Here is a 20,682-nt window from a genome sequence, read left to right as displayed (position 1 = left end):
GTTGAGAGCTGGTAGTTTTTTCTGTTTTGTTCTGTTTAATGTCTGGTTGAGCTAGCAGTCTGCTGGTTTGTAGCAACTGTTTCTCTGTTTTGTAATCTTGGTTTGTTTTTTAATAAAGTTTTTCTTTTGTTCAAAAAAAACTTCTGAGCTTTCATCAATTTTTTATGGACTATACTAAAAATATTTAGACTCTTAATTTTTGAGTAAGTTCATAAAATGAATAAAGATACCTTGACTAAAGCTAGCAATTCCTTCCAAGTTTCCAACCTATAAAACATGCTCAAAAAAATTATAAGAACAAAAGCCAAATCACCATAGACAGTTAATTCACACTCTTGAGAAAAAGAAAAAGAAGAAAATGTTAAGCTTCAAAAAACAACATTTTCCAACTCATCGTAAAATAAATAGTAAATTATAGATGACATAAAAGATAAATAACTTATAGGAATCCTAGTATTCTATGTCGTCATGGCTTTACTGTAGGTCATTTTGTTATTCAAAGTGATAGAGTTCAGGGTAACGATAGACTATCCAACATGTTGTAGAAGCTTATGATCTATACATTGTCCCAAAGAATGGATGCTTCTTGAGTTATAGCTCTATTATCACTTCAAAAAAGTCGATCCCTTTTAGGATGCTTGCTTATAAGGTAACAACAAACTCTTTGGATAAGTATGTGCCGATTCTATCCAAAAAAAAATTGTAAAAGCAATTATGACAGTATTTGAAGAAAAGTATATGAGATCATCAAATAATGATGGTATTGCTATTTGCATATTAATAGAGCACTCGGATATCCTAAAATATGAGAATTTTTTATTATATGTATTGGAAGTTGAAGAATCGTCTTATTGCATGGCAATGTATGTATTTACCAACAATCATATTAATTTTAGAAGTTGATTTTTTTATAATCTATGAATATGGCATTCATTTTTTCAGATATACGTGCTCTTCTGGTTCATTATTTAATTGATGGTCATGAATATACAATATGGGATACTATATGGCAAATGGTATATATCCCTCATCTCCTAAAATAACATTTTGTTACATGTCAAGAGTCCAGTGAGCAATTGGGATGCTTCATTCACACTGCGATTGCGCATGGACCAACTCGTTATTGAGATCAACAGAATTATTCTCAACTTCAAACAAATCTTGTTCAACATTTGTGAGAACATGGAGCAAACTAGATAATATAAAACTGCCACTTTTATTACATAATTGCATTATTGAATCAAAGAAAGAGAGTCACTATTCCTTTTGAAAGCTCGGTGTTACTTTGTTTTATAGAAGGAAAATCATCCAAGCAAAGTAGGGAGCTCCTCAAATAGCTAGTTAGCCACTTGCTTATTCCAACCATGAGGTCCATAGTTAAGTTATCACGATAAAAATTTGCATAATACAGATAAAATAGTACATGTCCATCAATGACAAAGCCAATGCCAATGTTAAGACAATTCCATTAACAGTTTAGATGGAAGGATTGCCTTACCATGAGCTTTTTGAGTAGAAAAACACAATGAGGTCTCTCACTCACAACTTTGTGAAGACAGCAGGCTGCTAGTAGCATAACGTTTCTCCTCCTCATAATACCGATTAAAACCGACAATCTCTTTTATCTCTTCAAAAGATGGCATGGTTCCAAGAGGTGGAACATGGCCATTTTTGATACCAATGAGTGCATCCTGCAATTGCAGCAATCAAAGAGCAGACCATTAAATAAAATCGTTGGACTTCCATACCAGAAGGAATCAGCGATATCAAGGTTTTACATACATTGAATTAATGTTTTAAGAACTTGGAATGAATTAATGCATCCGGAAATGCTTGTAAGGAACAGTTTTGTTTTGCTTTATTTGTCTGTTGTTCTAAACAGTAATTAAAAAACAAACAAGGTTTAGATACATAACCTGCATTGCTTTAATCGAAACCCCGAGTAAAGAAAGTGGATAGACCACAAGCTTATATCCAATATCCTCAAGTTCAGAAGGAGTAAGTATTGGTGTCTTGCCCCCTCCTTCAAGCATATTGGCCTAGCAGAATCAAGGAGCTCTATCAATCACCAAAAGCTAAATCTGAACCTGAATTGGACTCTTTCATGTGTATTGCAATTAGGCAAAGATCATTATGAAAGTTAAACGTTTGTCCATGACTTGGCATCCAAGAAAGGAAAATAAATTATACCAATTTAGGAATTTGGGGAGCAGTTTCACAAAAAGCCTTCATTTCTTCTATTGAAGCTAGTGCGTCAATGAAAAGTACATCTGCTCCGGCATCAGCAAAAGCCCTTGTCCTCCAGAGTGATTCTTCAAAAGACACTGCTTGACGAGCATCACTCCGTGCCACAATAACAATGTCAGACCCACTCTCCTCCCGAGCATCAACGGCTGCTTTTATCCGCATCACTGCTTCCTCTCTCGACACCACTTTCCTGCCTCGAGTATGACCACAGGCTTTTGGTAATACCTTTCAACAGATATTTCACAAGTAAGATGGAAACAAAACAAAAAAACATGGATAACAAATGTAAAGATTGGACAGTGAAATGACAAACAAATAAAATCACCCAATTTTAAAAGCATTAATCCCAAGATCAAAACAAGGACCAAATCTCAAACATAAACCAAAACAAGGTTAAGTATGATGCTAAGCCAACACTATGGTCAAAGAACTCTCAAGATATGGTTTAGCCTAAAAATATATTTATATATATATAAATATAAATATATAATTGAATCATGTTAACCTGATCTTCAATCATAATCCCAGCAAAACCAGCTTTAATATATCCCTTGACAGTTCTTTTTACATTCATGGCATTGCCATATCCAGTATCAGCATCCCCAATTACAGGAATCGACACAGCATCGGTAATAAGTCTCCCCTGTTCCACAATTTCTCCATAAGATATAAGTCCCGTATCTGGCATTCCCAGTCTAGCAGATGATATTGAGAACCCTGCAGCAAGCACCCAAAAAGGAAAAGGAACAAATTTCATAAGAGATTTTGAATCAAACTTAGCAAAGAAGTAAAAGTAATAGCACATACCACTAGTAAAGCCAACGTTAAAGCCTGCTCTCTCCACCAACTTGGAACTGAGAGCATCAAAACAAGCAGGGGTCTGTTGAAGTCCTGGTGAGCTCAGAATTCGTCGAAGCATCTTGGCTGGAGACTCTGCAGTACGATCATTTTCTACTGGATAAGCAGTGTTAGAATATATTAGCTGTATATTAGTTGTAGAAATTAGAGTTAATTGTATTTAGTTAGTTTCCTATTTAGTCTCTCTAATTTTGTATATAAATACATACTATTCTATTGAATAAATACACAACTACTTGAAGAGATGTGTGGAAAATGGAGGTGTTTGTTTTATGGGAAAATAAGCTTTGTTAGACTGTTGAGGAGCAAAACGTGAGATTTCTTTTTTAAAGTGCAAAACGTGATTTGAAATGGGAGAATATTGTAGTTTTTGGATGGTTTCCATGGAAGAAATGGCCATTGGAAAGAGAAAGGTTATGGCTACTGCTATGTGCATGCAGTTGAAGCTGAAGATTCATTCTCTCTGATAGATGATTGGTTTTGATGGTTTGGTGTAGTTTGAACTAGTATTTATAGTGTTTAAGTTCTTAAAATGGGAAAAAAAAAACTGCTTATAGTTTCAGACAGTTTTTCTTACTATCTTCCAGATGAAGAAAAAAAGTTGAATGAAAAGAAAAAAGAAAAAAAAAAGATGTTTTTTTTGCATTGGACGTTTAGAATCTTTTTTTTTTAAAATAATCAAACTTCATTACTCAAAAAGATCACTCTGTAAAAGAGTATACAACTCAGGAGAAATATCTGTCTCTTGAATACTACGATTTGGATAAGAACAAGAAGCTCTAGCTAGGAAATGAGCTACCTTGTTGGCAAACCGTTTAACAAACACCAAAGACACATGATTTAAATTGAATAAAAGAGATCTACAATCATCAATCAAAAGCCCAAAAGGGGAGGCCATTGTATAAGGATTCCTGATTGCTTGCACCACAACCAAACTATCTGCCTCAAGCACAACTTGCTGCCAATTGTGATCCTTTTTCCAACTAAGTGCCTCCTTGACTCTTATTGCCTCTACCACCGCCGAAGTCAAACACCCTGCATTGCTCTTCATCTTGGCCTCTATAAGATGACCATCATGACCTCTAGCAACAAAACCGACCCCATACCTTGATTCGTTTTCAAAAATAGCACCATCAAAATTAATCTTAATCATAATAACACTTGATTTGGTCCAATGCTCACTTCCTTCATTAGGAGATAAAACACCTAGAGAAGGCAATAAAGATTCCTTTTGAGCACTAATCCAATGATCAAGAGTCGTTCTAGCTGATAAGACTACTCTCTCAACCGAAGAAGCTTGTTGTTGCCACACAAGCTCATTTCTAGCCTTCCACAGTTGCCAACATAACATACCTGCTTCAGCAATGCCTTCTGAACTACCCACCCGAAATACCTCTTCCAACCATTCCCCAAAACTTGCAGCCTGTCCTGAAATAAACCCAAGAATAGACCTCCTCCAGTATTGTTTAGCAAAAAAACAAGTAACTAAACCATGCATAATAGTCTCGGGTTCCTCATGACAAAAGGGACAAGCTGTTTGCACATTCACTTGCTTTGACGCTAGCTGCACCAATGTGGAATACAACCTGTACTGGCTCTCCACAGTAAGTTTTTTGCTTTGGGCAGGATCTTTAGATGCCACCATTTCCTCCAAAATCCTGAATTATCATCTGGCCTCCACCTACCTTTCAATTCCTGCAATAACTTATAGGCACTCTTGACTGAATACACACCTGAAAATTCTTTAGTCCAATGCCAGTGGTCAGGAATAGAAGACTGTCCACCGTGTTATTTTCCAAGGCCAGATTGTGAGTGACAATGTAAGCATTAGATTCATTAGGCAGCCATGGCTCATTCAAAATTCTTATCTTTGCACCAGACCCCACGCACCACCGCATTCCCACCCTTAGTAGTTGTTGTGATTCCCATATGCTCTGCCAAATAAAGCTTGGATTACTCCCCAAATTCGCATTCAGGAATGAGCTTTTGGGATAGTACCTAGCTTTAAAAACTTGCCCCACTAAACCTCCTTGCCTTGTAGCCAATCTCCACCCTTGCTTTCCTAAGAGAGCAAGATTGAAATCTCTTAGATCTCGAAAACCCATACCACCCCTACTCTTATGAACAGACATACGCTCCCAACTCATCCAAGATATTCCTCTTCTATTTGAGGAACTCCACCAAAATTTACTCATCATTCTCTCTACATTCTTGCAAATCCCTACTGGCAAGAGAAAAACACTCATGGCATAACTAGGTGAGGATTGAACCACAGTTTTGATGAGAACCTCTTTACCTGCTCCAGACAAAAGTCTACCATCCCAACTCTGTATGCGCTTCCTGATCCTCTCTTTTAGAAAGCCCAGAATAACAGACTTATTACGACCCTTAGTGTTTGGCAAACCCAAGTAGCTACTATGATCTCCCGCTTCACTATCCCCATCAGGTAGCACACTTGACTTCTCTCCACACTATCCACGTTGGCACTAAAAAATAATGATGATTTTGCCAGATTTATCTGCTGACCAGATGCATTCTCAAACTGCCTAAGCAACCTCATAACATTCCTCGCTTCCTCCTCAATTGCCTTGCAATAAAGATAACTATTGTCAGCAAATAACATATGAAATACTACTGGTGCTCCACTAGCCACCCTACAGCCATGAAGCCAACCTCTAGACTCAAATTTCCTGATTAATGCAGACAACCCTTCAGCATAGATAATAAACAGATAGGGAGATGAAAGATCCCCTTGACGAATTCCTGTAAGTCACTGAAGTCACAAGCCCGTAAGTCACTGAAGTCATGCAAGTGTCAATAAGCTGCACCCATTTTTCTGAAAAGCCCATCCTGTGTAAGACAGCCCTTAGATACGGCCATTCCAGATGATCATAGGCCTTACTCATATCCAGCTTCGCAACTAAGTAACCTTCATTTCCTTGCCTCACGCTTTAGATAATGCATGATCTCAAATGAGACCATAATATTGTAAATAATGAGTCTTCTAAGAAAGAACGCACTTTGAGCATCTGAGATAATATGTGAAAGCATCGACTTCATTCTATTTGCAATCACTTTTGAGATGATCTTGTAACGAACATTGCAAAGAGAAATGGGTCTTAGATCCCCCATTGTTTCCGGGTTCCTCCTTTTTGGAATCAAAACCACATTAGTATCTGTAGAAATTTTTGAATGATTTTTATTACTTGATTTGAAACTGTTTACAAGCTGTGAATATATACAGAAGGAAAGAAAAGACTCGATCCTCAAATTCTGTTGTGAACAAAATATCCTAAAAACTAGGACAATAAATAATAAAATACCTATACAAGGGAAGAAATAAAAATACAATATTCCTATCATTAATTTCGATATCCTAACAAAGCTTTCTATTCTAATATTTCTACACTCCCACTCAAGCTGGGTTTGTAAGCTGAGTTGTATATATTATACAAACCCAGCTTGGAATTAAATTCCTTAAAGCTTGTTCTTGGTAGAGCTTTTGTTAGGATGTCTGCAATTTGATTCTTTGTAGGAATATAGTTGAGTTGTACAATCTTCGAATTCACCTTTTTAGAGATGAAGTGCCTGTCTATTTCAACATGTTTTGTTCTGTCATGGTGAACTGGATTTTTAGCGATGCTAATAGCAACTTGACTATCACTGTACATTTTAAACCCCTCAGAAGAGTCATTTCTTAACTCATTCATCAATCTTTTAATCCACATCCCTTCATATACCTAGGGCCAATGCAAGATATTTTGACTCTGCACTACTTCTTGAAACAGCTGAATGTTTTTTGCTTCGCCAGGTAACAAGATTACCCCAAACATAGGTGCAGTAGCCACTAGTTGATCATCTGTCAGTTAGTTCTCCAGCCCAACTGGAATCTGTGTAAATCTCTAAGTCTCGATTGTTGTGCCTTTTGAAGTGCAAACCAAGACCTGGAGTCATCTTTAGATACCTTAGAATTCGATAGACGGCTTCCAAGTGCTCCTCACAAGGATTATGCATATGTTGACTAACTACAATGACAGAGAAAGCAATATCAGGCCTAGTATGAGAGAGATAGATCAATTTTCCTACTAATCTTTGATAACTCCCCCTCTCTACTGGAATTGATTCTCCACTTCGATTGGTTCTCAAGTTTGGATCCATTGGAGTGTCTGCAGGTTTGCTCCCAATCATTCTAGTTTCCTTTAAAAGATCAAGAATATACTTTCTTTGAGATATAATAATTCCATCTCTAGATCGGGCTACCTCCATTCCAAGAAAGTATTTGAGTTGTCCTAGATCTTTTATCTCAAATTCTGAGGCAAGAAGTCTTTTGAGATTCAAAATTTCACCTGAGTCATCTCCAGATAGGATAATGTCATCTACGTAAACAATGAGAATTGTCAGCTTCCCTATTGGAGAAAACTTTACAAACAAGGTATGATCAACTTGACATTGAGTGTATCCAATCTTTACAACTAACTTTGCAAATTTATCGAACCATGCTCGAGGTGACTACTTTAAGCCATAAAGGGATTTGAGAAGTTTGCACACTACCCAACCTTTGGAGTGTTTTTCTAGTCCTGGTGGAACCTCCATATCGACTTCTTCCAATTCTCAATTTAGAAAAGCATTTTTAACATCTAACTGATATAAAGGCCAGTCACAATTCAGAGCAAGTGATAACAAAACTCTTATTGTGTTAAATTTAGCAACAAGAGCAAAAGTCTCGTGATAGTCAACCAGTATGATTGAGTGAACCCCTTGACAACCAACCGTCCTTGAATCTGTTGACGCTCCCATTTGAGTTATATTTAACTGTAAAAATCCACTTGCACCCAACTGCCCGCTTTTCGTGAGGCAACTCAGTGAGAACCCACGTACCATTTTTCTCAAGTGCTTTAATCTCCTCATCGACTGCAATTTTCCATTTTGGATCTTTTAAGGCCTCATAGATGTTTGCGGGAATCTGAACATGATCAAGAGAAGAGACAAAAGCTTAGTACGTAGGAGTTAGGTTCCCATAAGCAACATATTTTTCAATAGGATGACGAGTGCAAGATCTAACACATTTTCGATGAGCAATAGGTAAATTAAGATCGTTATCAATAGGAGAAACTAACTCATGAGTTATGCAATCCATACCTTCAGTGTTTTCAAGGTCAAGAGAGCTTGGATGTGTGTCTGAACAGTCCTTGTTTTGCATGTTGACCTCTATATTCCCAACTTTTCTCCTTGTATAAAGACGAAGTTATTTGTTTCCTACGTCAAGTTGTGCTCGATTTTGAAGGGGTGATGAATTTGGAAGTTTGTTGGCATTTTTTGAAGGAGGATTGACTGATGGACTACTGACTGAAGGATTGTTTGTGAAAGGAGAGGTAGACGGGTTGACAACACTATTTGGACCGGGACTTTGTTGGCTGTGCATAGGAGGATCTGGAAGAGGGAAAAAGATCAATTGATTTGGGAATAGTAGGATGCTCATGTGTCATGATATTAGGCTGTGAAAAAACAGCTTGATTATCTTGAAGAGTTTCCCAAAGCTGATATTCCCTTGAATTCTCCCCCTGAATATCAGCCCTTGGAAAGAAAGACTGATGTTCAAAAAATGTGACATCCATAGTGTTGTAGACTCTTTTGGTAACTGGAGAATAACACTTGTATCCCTTCTGAGTATTGGAATACCCAATAAAGGTACATTTGAGACTTGGGATCAAGTTTTGATCTTGCATGATCGTAGATGTAGACAAAAGCAGAACAGCCAAAGACTTTGAATGGTAACTCTAAGGAGAAGGTTGAGATATGAGGATAAAAGGACAACAACACATTTCTTGGGGTATTAAATTGTAACACACGGCTGGGCATACGATTAATTAGGTAGGTAGCAGTAAGTAATGCTTCCCCCCAAGAAAATTTTGGGACATTTTTTGAAAATATAATAGCTCGTGAAACATCAAGAAGATATCTAGTTTTCCTCTCGGCTACTCCATTTTGTTGTGGAGTATCAACACATGAACTAATATGAATGATTCATTGATCCAACAAGTATGGGCCAAGGATGGAGTTAAAATATTCCTTCTCATTGTCAGTTTTCAAAACTTTAATTTTTTGTTTGAATTGATTTTGAATCATGGAATGGAATATTTTAAAAATAGATGCAGTTTCCAATTTTTCTTTCATGAGAAAAGTCCATGTTGTTCGAGTGTGAATAATTAATGAAGGATACAAACCATCTAGAGCCATTATTATTTTTAACTCGTGAGGGTCCCCAAATATCATTGTGTATCATTGTAAAAGGTTGTGAAGGTTTATATTAAGTGCTTGAAAAAATATTTCGAGTATATTTTGCAAATTGGCACACTTCACAATGAACGAAATTTGACCTTTTATCGATTTTCTGAGGACACAGAATCAACTGGAGTGGAGTCAGTAGGAGAATCCATTGAAATTGAGTGGGATTGATGAAGAAAATGGTAGAGAAGAGACTAGGGTTCAGATGCAAGCTCTGATACCATGTAGAAATTTCTGAATGATTTTTATTACTTGATTTGAAACAGTTTACAAGTTGTGAATTGATAACTCTAAGATTTTGAGTTATTTTTATGTCTTTAAACTTAATTTTCAAACCAAATCAAAGAGTAATGAATTGTAATTAGTTGAAATGGTGTCGAATTAGTGTAAATTTATGTTAGGAGTAGTTGTGTTTGTGTTTTCATATTTTTAGTGATTTATGTAGTTTATGTTTTGTTATTCAGGTTAGGAAACAGGAGCTGAGGGAACTGTGAATCAAAGGGAAATGTTGCTGAAAAGGGGAGGATGCTAACTCAACAATGCTGTAGCAGTCAGTCTTAGCAATTAAACAGAAGCTAGAGAAAAAGGACTTCGTGAAAAAAAAGAAATACTCCAGCTGGATTAAATGAAGAGAAAAGAGGCGGCCAGGTGGCAAGTGTACTGAGTACTGAGTCAGCTGAGTATGTGGGACAAAGTACATGTAGGCAAATGATCTGGATTGTCCAATTAGGGTAAAGGAAAGTACCCTAGAATTAAAGGAGGCGGCCGTATTTTTTGGATATTGACCATTTTTTAGAAATGGAGAGAACTTTTGGCTAAGTACAGAGAAGGTTTCAGGGAGAAGATTTAAGAAGAGTACGACCAACAGAGAAGGAAGAAGGCTGATGCCATAAGGAGGATTTGAGCTCATAACTCATTCTTCCTACACCATTTCTTTCTCTTTGTATTAATTTCATCTAATTTCTGCAAACTCCATGGATTACTTCTGTATTATTTTCATGTTTAAGTTTGCAACTATGAACTAATTTCCTAAGGGTTTGGGTGATTATGAACCCTCAAGTATGAACTCAACATATAAATGCAATGGCTAAGTGATTATGTCTTTGTTCAATTGAATGTGCTTTACTGTTATTGAATGTTAATTATTGGCCATTTTTAGCATTTACTAAGCTAGATCTAACTTGGAAAAGGGAAGTCTAGCTGATTTCATTCAATTGATGCAAAAGATTCATCTAGTTTTAGGTGATTTTGAGTAGTAGAATAGGAATGTTTTGCTACCTTGCATAACTTGAGAATTGATGCTTAAATGAATGTTTATAATCTGATTTCATGCAGGAATGTATAGAAGGGGAGTATAGACATTAGATTGCACGTTTTGGGAAAAACTTGCTGGGTTTTACGAAATTTGTTAACACTGTCATAATTGCTGAGCCATTGCTGTAACAACTGGAACGAACCGAGGGGAATTAATCACCCGAATCCATTTTTCTTATATCTGAAAACCACCCAGTATTTTGTCATTTTAATCTCTGATTTTTGGTTTAATTCCTTTATTGTCTACAATTATTTTCAGAGTTAATTACCCACTCTTTCCTTTGTTTTGGTTACTATTTTATAAGTTGTTTTTGGTTGATTTTACATTAATTTAGTTAAAAAGTCCCTGTGGATACGAACTTTGACGCTTTGTCATTGAATTACTTGTTGCCGATTGTGTATACTTGCACATATTTTAAACGTTAGAAAATTCACAACATGAATATATATAGAAGGAAAGAAAAGACTCAATCCTCAAATTCTGTTGTGAACAGAATATCCTAAAAACTAGGACAATAAATAATAAAATATCTATACAAGGAAAGAAATAAAAATACAATATTCCTATCATTAATTTCGGTATCCTAACAAAGGTTTCTATACTAATATTTCTACAGTATCGCTTAACCCCTGAGGAAGCACACCATGAGCAAAGAAATTCCTAGTTAAAGCTATAACATCCTCCCCAACTATACTCCAATACTTCTGATAGAAACCAGGGATCTTACCATCAGGCCCTAGCAATTTATCCGGATGCATTTGAAAAAGAGCATCTTTATCTTCAACATCTTCTATCGGCTTAATCAATTCAAGGTTATCTTCTTCAGAAATAGTCGGATGGATACACTCAGTCACCTCACTCCAATCTGTTTCAGCAGCTGTAAACAAATTATTGAAATAATCCACCATGAGATCAGGCCATCCCGTTTCTTTGTCTACCCAGTTGCCATCGTTCCCTCGCAGTTTCTGAATCTGATTACTCCTAGCACTAGCTGAAGCGGGAAAATATTTATTAGTTTGATCACCTTCTTTCAGCCACAACTGTTTGGATCGTTGCCTCCAATAAACCTCCTTCTGATTCATAACCTCAAACAGCTTCTTCTCAGCCTCCTTATACCTTCGTATAGCCTCCTCACCTCTACGACCCTTCCATCTATACAAAATGAGATTACAATGACGAATTCTCTTGTGGAAATTGCCTGTGATATTCTTACCCCAAACTCCCAAAATGTCACTACAATGTTTAATCTTGCTCTGAATATCCATATCCTTATCTTACTCCCAGCTATCACGCACCACTTGATGGCAAATCGGTTCTCTTAACCATGCATTTTCAAATCTAAAACGATGTTTCAGAACCTGACTGACTTGAGTAATCGGCTCCAATAGCAACGGCTAGTGGTCCGAAGAAGAAAGTTCAAGATTTACAAGTCTTGCCATATTAAATAAATTCAACCAGGTCCTAGAAGCTACAGCCCTGTCCAATTTACATTCAATCCATCTTTCTGTACCCCTGCCCCTTTCCCATGTAAACGGGTAACCCACCAGCTCCAAATCAATTAAATCACAGTCACTCAGAGCTTGTTGAAAGCCTTCAATCAATCATGTCATGGCTAATTAGTTCCATGACAACTGAGATAGGAGAAAAAATTTTGTTGTACACCACAGCAAAAGATATATAGAAAGCAGTACGAGAAACATTCTCTAGCAGCGAGAACACAGCCGAACTATTTCATGTGGAGAGCACCCTCCAAGATCTTTGTCAAGGTGAGAATTCTGTGACAACCTATTTCACGACTCTTACTTGCTATTGGCAGCAGCTAGATTTATTTGAGACACATGACTGGAAGTGTACTAAAGATCGTGCATATTTCAAAAAGATTGTGGAGAAAAAACGGGTCTTCAAATTCTTGAAGGGACTCGACAAGTCTCTCGATGAAGTAAGAGGCAGAATCCTTGGAACCAAACCTCTACCTAGTCTGTGAGAGGCCTTCTCTGATGTACTTAGAGAGGACAGTCGAAAAAGGGTTATGTTGGGGCAATCTAATCCTAACCCATACCCTGAAATTCTAGCATTTGCAGCAGTCAAAGAAGACCTACCAGATTCAGGCGCTTTTGCTGCTCGAAATAATTCCCAAAGTACCTATGATAATCGAGGCAGAAAAGGCTGCCCTTGGTGTGATCATTGTCGAAGACCTGGGCATTTGAAGGAAACTTGTTGGAAGTTGCATGGAAAGCCCGTTGATTGGAAGCCAAATCGAGACCGCGAGGCAAAAGGACATGCTGCCTTTTCTGAAGCATCTCAACATGGTAATCCTGCACCTTTCAGCAAGGAACAATTAGAACTTCTTCAGGAACTCATACAAAAGGTCAATAATCCCACACAAAGCTCCAACAGTTTGGCACTACATGCAGCTAAATCCTCCTCGTCTTGGATTGTTGACTCAGGAGCATCCGATCACATGACAGGTGACAGATTACTTTTTACAACTTATTCATCTTGTACCAGCCTTTAAACAGTGTGTATTGTCAATGGTACAGAGCCAAAGTGATTGGAACAGGAACCATCTGTCTCTCAAATCTGTGTTATTTGTGCCTAAATTTGATTGTAATCTTATATTTGTTAGTAAATTGAATTGTGACTTAAACTGTGCAACTAAATTCCTTCCTAAATCTTGTATTTTCCAGGACTTGAGCTCGGGGAGGACGATTGGCAATGCTGATTTTCGTGCATGCCTATATGTTCTAGATGTCAACACTCCTTCAAACCATTTTGTCAGTTACCAATGTCAATTGAGTCATAGTCTCGTCTGCTAGCCATTCTAATAAGGAAAGTGAAATCATGAAGTGGCACTTTCGTCTAGGTCATCCAAATTTTCTGTATTTGAAACATTTGTTTCCTTACCTATTCATCAATAAAAATCCAAATTTATTTCATTGTGAAGTTTGTCAATTAACAAAGCATACTCAGAACACTTATTTACCACGATCATACAAACCAAGTCACCCTTTCTCTTTAATTCATGGTGACATTTGGGGGCCATTCTGTATTCCTAGTATAACTGGTGCTAGATAGTTTCTGTTGTTAGTTGATCATACTAGATTATGTTGGACATTTCTTATGAAAGACAAATCAAAAACCAAACACATTTCAACAATTTCAAGTCATGGTCCAAACCCTGTTTAAAGAAAATATTCAAATCCTCAAGACTGACAATGCCAAAGACTTTTTCAATTCAAGTCTTGGTCCTTATCTAAAATCTCATGGTGTTGTTCAACAAAGTTCATGCGATGACACACCCCAACAAAACGGTGTGGCTGAACATAAAAACCGTCATGTACTTGAGGTTGCTCAGTACCTGCTTTTTCAAGCCAATGTTCCTAAGAAATATTGGGGTGAGGCTATTCTCACTGCAACATATCTCATCAATCGTATGCCTTCTCACGTTCTCAAATTTCACTCACCTTTGCAAACATTTCAGAATCTATTCCCTACGTCACGTCTTGTGTCACAAATCCCTTTCAAACTTTTTGGTTGCACAGTCTTTGTTCATATTCATTCTCAATTTCGTGGTAAATTTGATGCTCGTGCACTTAAGTGCATCTTTCTTGAATATTCATCCAATCAAAAAGGCTACAAATGTTTCTCTCCCACTACCTGAAAGTTTTATAATACCATGGATGTTACTTTCTTTGAAGAAAATCATTTCTACTCTAATTCGGCAATTCAGGGGGAGAATAACATAAGTGAATCACAAAATTGGGATTGGTCATCACTCATTGAACCGAATTCACCATCACAGCTTTCCTCCACTCTGCCTTCTCTCTCTAATACTTCAATTATTCCAATTTCAAATTCAAGTTCAGATTTGATCCAACATATATCCCCATCTTCCCCATCGAACAATCTCCCACTGTCTATCCTAAACGTCTTCTTCCGGATAATGCTGTAAAAGTTTATGGCAGAAGGAACAATCCTAATTCTCCTGTACAAAATCAGCAAGGTCAAGGGCCTCTCCTAAGCCAAGTCGAACTTGAAAGAATACAAGGTGAGGCAGATTATGGTTCTCAGTCAAATTCAGGTTGTGACCCAAAGTTAGACCCTCCTATTGCACAGAGAAAAGGTGTTCGATCATGCACCCAACATCCTCTTTGTAACTACATCTCTTACACAAATTTGTCTCCGAAATATCAAACATTTGTGACATCCTTGGACAAAATCACAATTCCCAACTCGGTTTACGAGGCTTTAAAGGTTCCAGAATGGCGCAAAGCAACCTTAGAAGAGTATACCGCACTTGAAAAGAATGGTACTTGGGTATTAACAAAACTTCCTCCTGGAAAGAAGATTGTGGGCTATAATTGGATATTCTCAGTTAAACAAAAGGCAGATGGACGTGTAGAAAGATTCAAAGCTCGACTAGTGGCTAAAGGGTTCACTCAATCATATGGGATTGATTATCAAGAAACTTTTGCTCCAGTGGCTAAGCCTAACACAGTTCGTGACTTATTGTCTATTGCAGTTAACCAGGATTGGCCATTGTTCCAACTTCATGTCAAGAATGCATTCTTAAACGGAGACCTAATCGAGGAAGTCTATATGGATATACCTACTAGCTTTGAGACTGAGGAGACACAGGGGAAGGTTTGCAAGCTGAGAAAGGCATTATATGGACTTAAACAGTCTCCTCGAGCTTGGTTTGACAAATTCACAAAGGTTCTTAAAAAGGATGGATACTCCCAGGCACAGGCAGATCATACCCTATTTGTTAAACACTTCTCAAATGGGAGGATCACGGTTTTGATAGTCTACGTTGATGACATAGTTCTCATAGGAAATCATGAAGAAGAAATCTCCTCAAGGTGCAATTGTCTAAGGAATTCGAGATCAAAGACTTGGGTTTCCTAAAAATTTCCTAAGAATGGAAGTGGCACGAAGCAGTCAGGGAATCTCTGTTTCTCAACGCAAATATGTTTTAGATCTATTGCGTGAGACCGGCACGATTGGGTGCAAACCTGTTGAAACTCCTATGGATCCTAATACCAAACTAATGCCTCAAACAGATGAATTGGCAGTTGATAAGGGGCGATACCAACGCATGGTGGGTAAGCTGATATATCTAACTCATACACGTCCATATATAAGTTTAGTTGTCAGCATTGTTAGTCAGTTTCTTAGCAACCCATCAGTAGATCACTTGGAAGCAGTCTACCGCATCCTAAGATACTTGAAGAAGGATCCAGGGAAGGGACTTATGTTCAGAAAAACTATCAATCGAACCTTGGAAGTTTATAATGATGCTGATTGGGCTGGATCTCTTTGTGACCGAAAATCTACATCAGGATACTACTCATTTATTGGGTAATCTAGTGATATGGCGCAGCAAAAAGCAAGCAGTGGTAGCACGTAGTAGTGCTGAGGCTGAGTTCCGTGCATTAGCCTTGGGCATCTGTGAAGGAATTTGGTTACGACGACTGCTAAACGAACTTAAGATTGGAACTTCAGATTCTATCAAAATTGTGTGACAACCAATCAGGAATTGCAATTGCCAAGAACCCAGTCCATCATGATCGGACTAAGCATGTGGAGATTAACAGACATTTCATCAATGAGAAAATTGAAAGCAAGACAATCTCACTCAACTATGTTCCATCTAGACAACAAGCAGCAAACATCCTAACTAAAGCTTAATTTTGGCCCAAGCCCACCAAACTAAGTACTATACTTGGATTGGAAAATATATATCACCTAGCTTGAGGGGGAGTGTAGAATATCAATCTAGGCGTATTACTAGCTGTATAGCTGATTCTTAGGGATTAGTTTCCTAATATATTGATATTTTATATTAGTCAGATTTGTGTATTATTTAGGTCCTAATTTACAGCAGATATTTTAGGCAATATGCACTGGATACTTTGTATATATGTATGTACTCATCTCACGATAAAAATAAGAAGCAGTTTTTCCAAAATATAGAAAGCTTCAATAAGCACCAGCCATCACTCTCCCATTCTGACTTAATCGCGCATTAAAGTCTCTTAAAAGTGGCCCACGATTTATGCTAGTTTCCATAACCGGCGTAGCAGTATCTCTGTTTGACGTTCTGCTGCCATCATTGGCCCGAACTTGCATCTCTCCTCCTTGCCGTAGCCACCTTGCTCCAATCATCAAATGTGGACGCCTTGGCAAAGCTCTCATCCAGGAGCCATATGGTTTTTCAATTTCTTCTAAGGGTGCCTCAAACAAACGATCGCAGTACCATTGGAATGACCAATAATGTCACAGATAAAACAAAAGGTGGGAGCCCTTTCATATTTGAATGAGACCTAGAACCAATTACTTCCACTTTTACGCATCTTCATCTTCCTTTTCAGAGAGGCCTCTATATTGATTGTCACTCTTATACGTATCCTCATCTTCCTGTGAAGTTCTTGGGGTCCGATTCTACATATGTGCCAATATAGTTCCCAACATCCCTTGCAACCCTTTCAGGCATAAACCCAGGTTGTAAATCGTGCAATTGAACCCATATTTCCAGTTTGTTCAGCACCACAGTCCTTGGATTATCCCCTACCTTCATTCTGTCAAACACTAGTTGAGCTTTATTAAAAGCCCAAGGACTACCATCAGTAGTCCTTCTAATATCTACCTTCATGGTAAAACTAGAAGATATACAGATTATGATCTAGTTCCTTCACGTATAAACCCTTGCCTAGCCTCCACAAGGATGCGATCATGTTCTGCATTGCCATAAAATCTATTGCCTTTTCTGGAACAAAATGCCCCACCAAGCACCAACGTGCATCCAAACCCACCTCAATCTCCTCCACCGTATCATATGATAATCCTTCCCTCTCCTCCTCCAGATTGATATTGGCATATTTGATTCCAAATCTTGCATGGGATTGCTACTAGAGGCCATGGAAAGTCACATAGCAAACAACTGAGTACACAAAAAAACAAGGCAGACTCCAAAACATAACCCAAAACCATGTCAATAGACAAGACTTGAAAAAGAGAAACTTGTTTATTCTTGATAAAAAATTTCAACGTGATAAATTATTTCCTCTATTTATAATTACATGATGTTAAAAGGAGTAGGACGCTTAATTTTTGTAAAAAGAAACTATTACTTTGAATTGTTACAGTTATTTCATCAATACCCCAAACACAAATGATGTTCATGGCATTGACAACCTGAAAACCACCTTTACATAGTTTTTCAAATTTCTTCTTCCTCTCTCACATCATCTTGTATGAAATGGGTTTTGGAAGAAAAAAAAACACTCCTACAGTATGGCGTTTAGAATCTTTGTTGGCAAAGAAAAATAAACTTTCTTAAAATGCCCCTATTAGGGTAACTATCTATACACCCATGTTGAGATTGAAAGGACAATTGTGGGTGGGTATATAAATTGGATCAATTACACCTTCTACAACTTTTATAAAAGTATTACAACATTAACGCACTAACTCACAAAATAAAATGAGTTAAAAACAATTAGTTATGTTTAAATAAAATTAAAAATATTTCAGTACAAGATGTGGAAAACCACAGAAACAAAAGTGATACGGATCTTTAAAAAAAAAAAGCTAAAAACAGAAAGAAAAAAAAAACGATTCAATATGAAATTTGCTTATTATTTTCAAAAAAAAATAATCGCTACATTTTTTGTGGAATTGGATACATGATTCAATATGGTAGTTATACCCTTAGCTGTATAGTTTCCTTTTTTTTTCTTTTCCTCAACTTATTAATGATCAAATTCCTATATTAATGCAAACATTAACTCAGAACACAAAATCTATTTTTGCTACCAAAGAGAGAAGAAAGGGTACGCCATTGACTAGATAGGTGATTTTCAAATATCCAGAAAAGTGAAACACTCCAAAATTATTATTTGTTCTAAAAAGATATTAAACAAATACTTTCTTGGTCAAATCGCATTATTTTATTTTTTAAACTTATACAATATATATAATATAATAAACTAAAGTCATTCATGTATACTACTATTGTAGTTTGAAATAAGATATGCAATAATACTAAAAACAAAATAAATGTTCTTTTGTGTTTTCAAGATTTATATTTGATTTTTGAATTCAATAATTATATTTTTCAAATTTTGCTGAAAATTTATTTGATTAGTAAATTTGTTTATAAATTAAAATCTAGAAAAAAAATATGTAACTTTTTAAAATGCATTTGCTGTTTATGATTTATACAATATATTATTTCATAAAATATTTTATTATATTAATTTTATAAAAATATTAAAAGTTAATAGATTTTTATACACAACCAAACATAAAAAGTGATATTCTCAAGAATTAGAAATATGATTCCGATACACAATCAAACACAGTAATATAAGTTTCTAAACTATCATATTACCCTATTCAACTTTCCAAGTAATATAAAAAATTTGTCCTCCTCATACCAAACGGTCGCTTATAATTTTTTAAACTTTAGAAGATAGTGAGTGGGGATTTAATTATTTGATTACCACTTTATTTTATATAGCAGGTTGGGGAAAAGAAACTCCCTTTTATGGTTGTGAAGTGTGATCATAGAAGCAACAAATGTTGCAGAATTTAAGCATACTTTGCTTGTAATTTGGACACAACCTTTTTTTACATTGGGGGAGAAGGGATTCAAACTTGGGACATTCTCTTTGTGAGAAGAAGTGTAGTATCACTAGGCTATGCCTATAACAACATAATTTGGACATAACTTAATATGTTTTATGCTCTAATTATTTTCGAACTATGATTAACCCATCCAACAAAAGAAAGAGAGAGCTCCATCAACATTCAAACATAACAGAGAAGAAAGGCAGTCTTTTTTTAATTTAAAATTACTAAATATTAAAGAACTTTAAGGATAATAATGTAGTGGGTAGAATAATAATTGTAATTTGCTATTGGTTACTATGCTTATTAATCTTCTATGAGAAATTTATTTTGTTGAGTGCTTTAGTACTTTTTTATAATCTTTAATGTTAACTTTCTTTTTTTTTAAAGAGATCTTTAATGTTAATTTGGTAGTGCAAAACTTCAAAAAGAAAATATCATATGTTTGGTACACCATATTGTATTGGGATTATACCATATAGTATTATTTTTAATAAGGTGTGACTATTAGCACCCTCTTTTTTTCACTTTACATCTCTTTTAATTAATTAGTTATTACCAAATATATTATTTTGATAAATTGACATAAATATTCTTATATATTAATAATAAAAATTTATTTTATACCTCCAAAATATTTAATATATCACTTATAATATTAATAAGTTTATCATTTTTAGTAAATTTTACTTATTTTAAATTTTAGAAACATAAAAATTGAATATTTTGATTTTATTAATAACTTTAATTCTAATGATATGATTTTTTTAATTTTAATTTATTTATTTTTATATTTTGTTCTTGAGTTAAAAAAATAAAATAAAAAACGGTGATTTGGATAGAAAGGGATGTAGACAGAAGTACTAACAAATACTATGATATTGATTTTATTAAAGTGTCATTAAATTACACTATTTAGTCAGATTAACCCTTAAATTTTTTGAAAAAAAAACTAAATAAAATTGGTACTTTCATTATATTCTCCGTCGACTGAAGATGATAGAGGCTCGTCCTTGCACTCTTTATTCGCAAGAAGGTTCTCATTCATCTATGCAAAAAACTCTTCTCTTCAAAAGATGGTTATTTCAAAAGTGAGAGCCAGAATGATTTAATTATTGGAAAATCGAAAGATCATTGGAGAATTATTGCATTTCACAGATAATTTTTTTTTTTTTGCTTGATATATTGAGATTTTACTGTTTTAAATTTTTAATTGACAATTTCAGTTTCATAGAAAGTTTAGTTAGAAAATTTATAGAGATTTTACTTTTTCAAGTTTTTAATTGGCATTTTCAGTTTCATAGAAAGTTTAGTTAGAAAATTTAATCATTATTAATTGTTGT

At 35.8% G+C, this 20,682-nt stretch overlaps 2 protein-coding genes across 4 annotated transcripts in view; both read right to left on the bottom strand.

Annotated features, from left to right (window-relative positions):
* Window positions 1–1,197: 1,197 nt before the first annotated feature.
* Window positions 1,198–20,682, bottom strand: part of LOC133818975 (uncharacterized) — a 29,251-nt gene continuing 9,766 nt past the window's right edge. The window contains exons 2-6 of one of the 3 annotated variants that reach the window (XM_062252112.1): window positions 3,055–3,198; window positions 2,753–2,964; window positions 2,191–2,472; window positions 1,917–2,039; window positions 1,198–1,691 (exon numbers count right to left, since the gene is read on the bottom strand). In XM_062252112.1, the coding sequence (XP_062108096.1) occupies window positions 1,536–1,691; window positions 1,917–2,039; window positions 2,191–2,472; window positions 2,753–2,964; window positions 3,055–3,198 (917 nt within the window). In that variant the 3' untranslated portion in view covers window positions 1,198–1,535. Of the gene's footprint in view, window positions 1,692–1,916; window positions 2,040–2,190; window positions 2,473–2,752; window positions 2,965–3,054; window positions 3,202–20,682 lie in introns of all 3 variants that reach the window. The other 2 variants (XM_062252111.1, XM_062252113.1) reach the window with 2 other exon arrangements.
* Window positions 3,145–18,831, bottom strand: LOC133818976 (uncharacterized). The gene is made up of 2 exons (XM_062252114.1): window positions 8,245–18,831; window positions 3,145–8,068 (listed from the first exon to the last, which is right to left on the bottom strand). The coding sequence occupies exon 2, from the start codon at window positions 4,748–4,750 to the stop codon at window positions 3,794–3,796; it is 957 nt and encodes a 318-aa protein (XP_062108098.1). The 5' UTR covers window positions 4,751–8,068; window positions 8,245–18,831; the 3' UTR covers window positions 3,145–3,793.

This window comes from Humulus lupulus, chromosome 2 (assembly GCF_963169125.1).
Source record: "Humulus lupulus chromosome 2, drHumLupu1.1, whole genome shotgun sequence".
NCBI lineage: Eukaryota > Viridiplantae > Streptophyta > Magnoliopsida > Rosales > Cannabaceae > Humulus > Humulus lupulus.
This window is presented reverse-complemented; position numbering and strand designations above follow the sequence as displayed.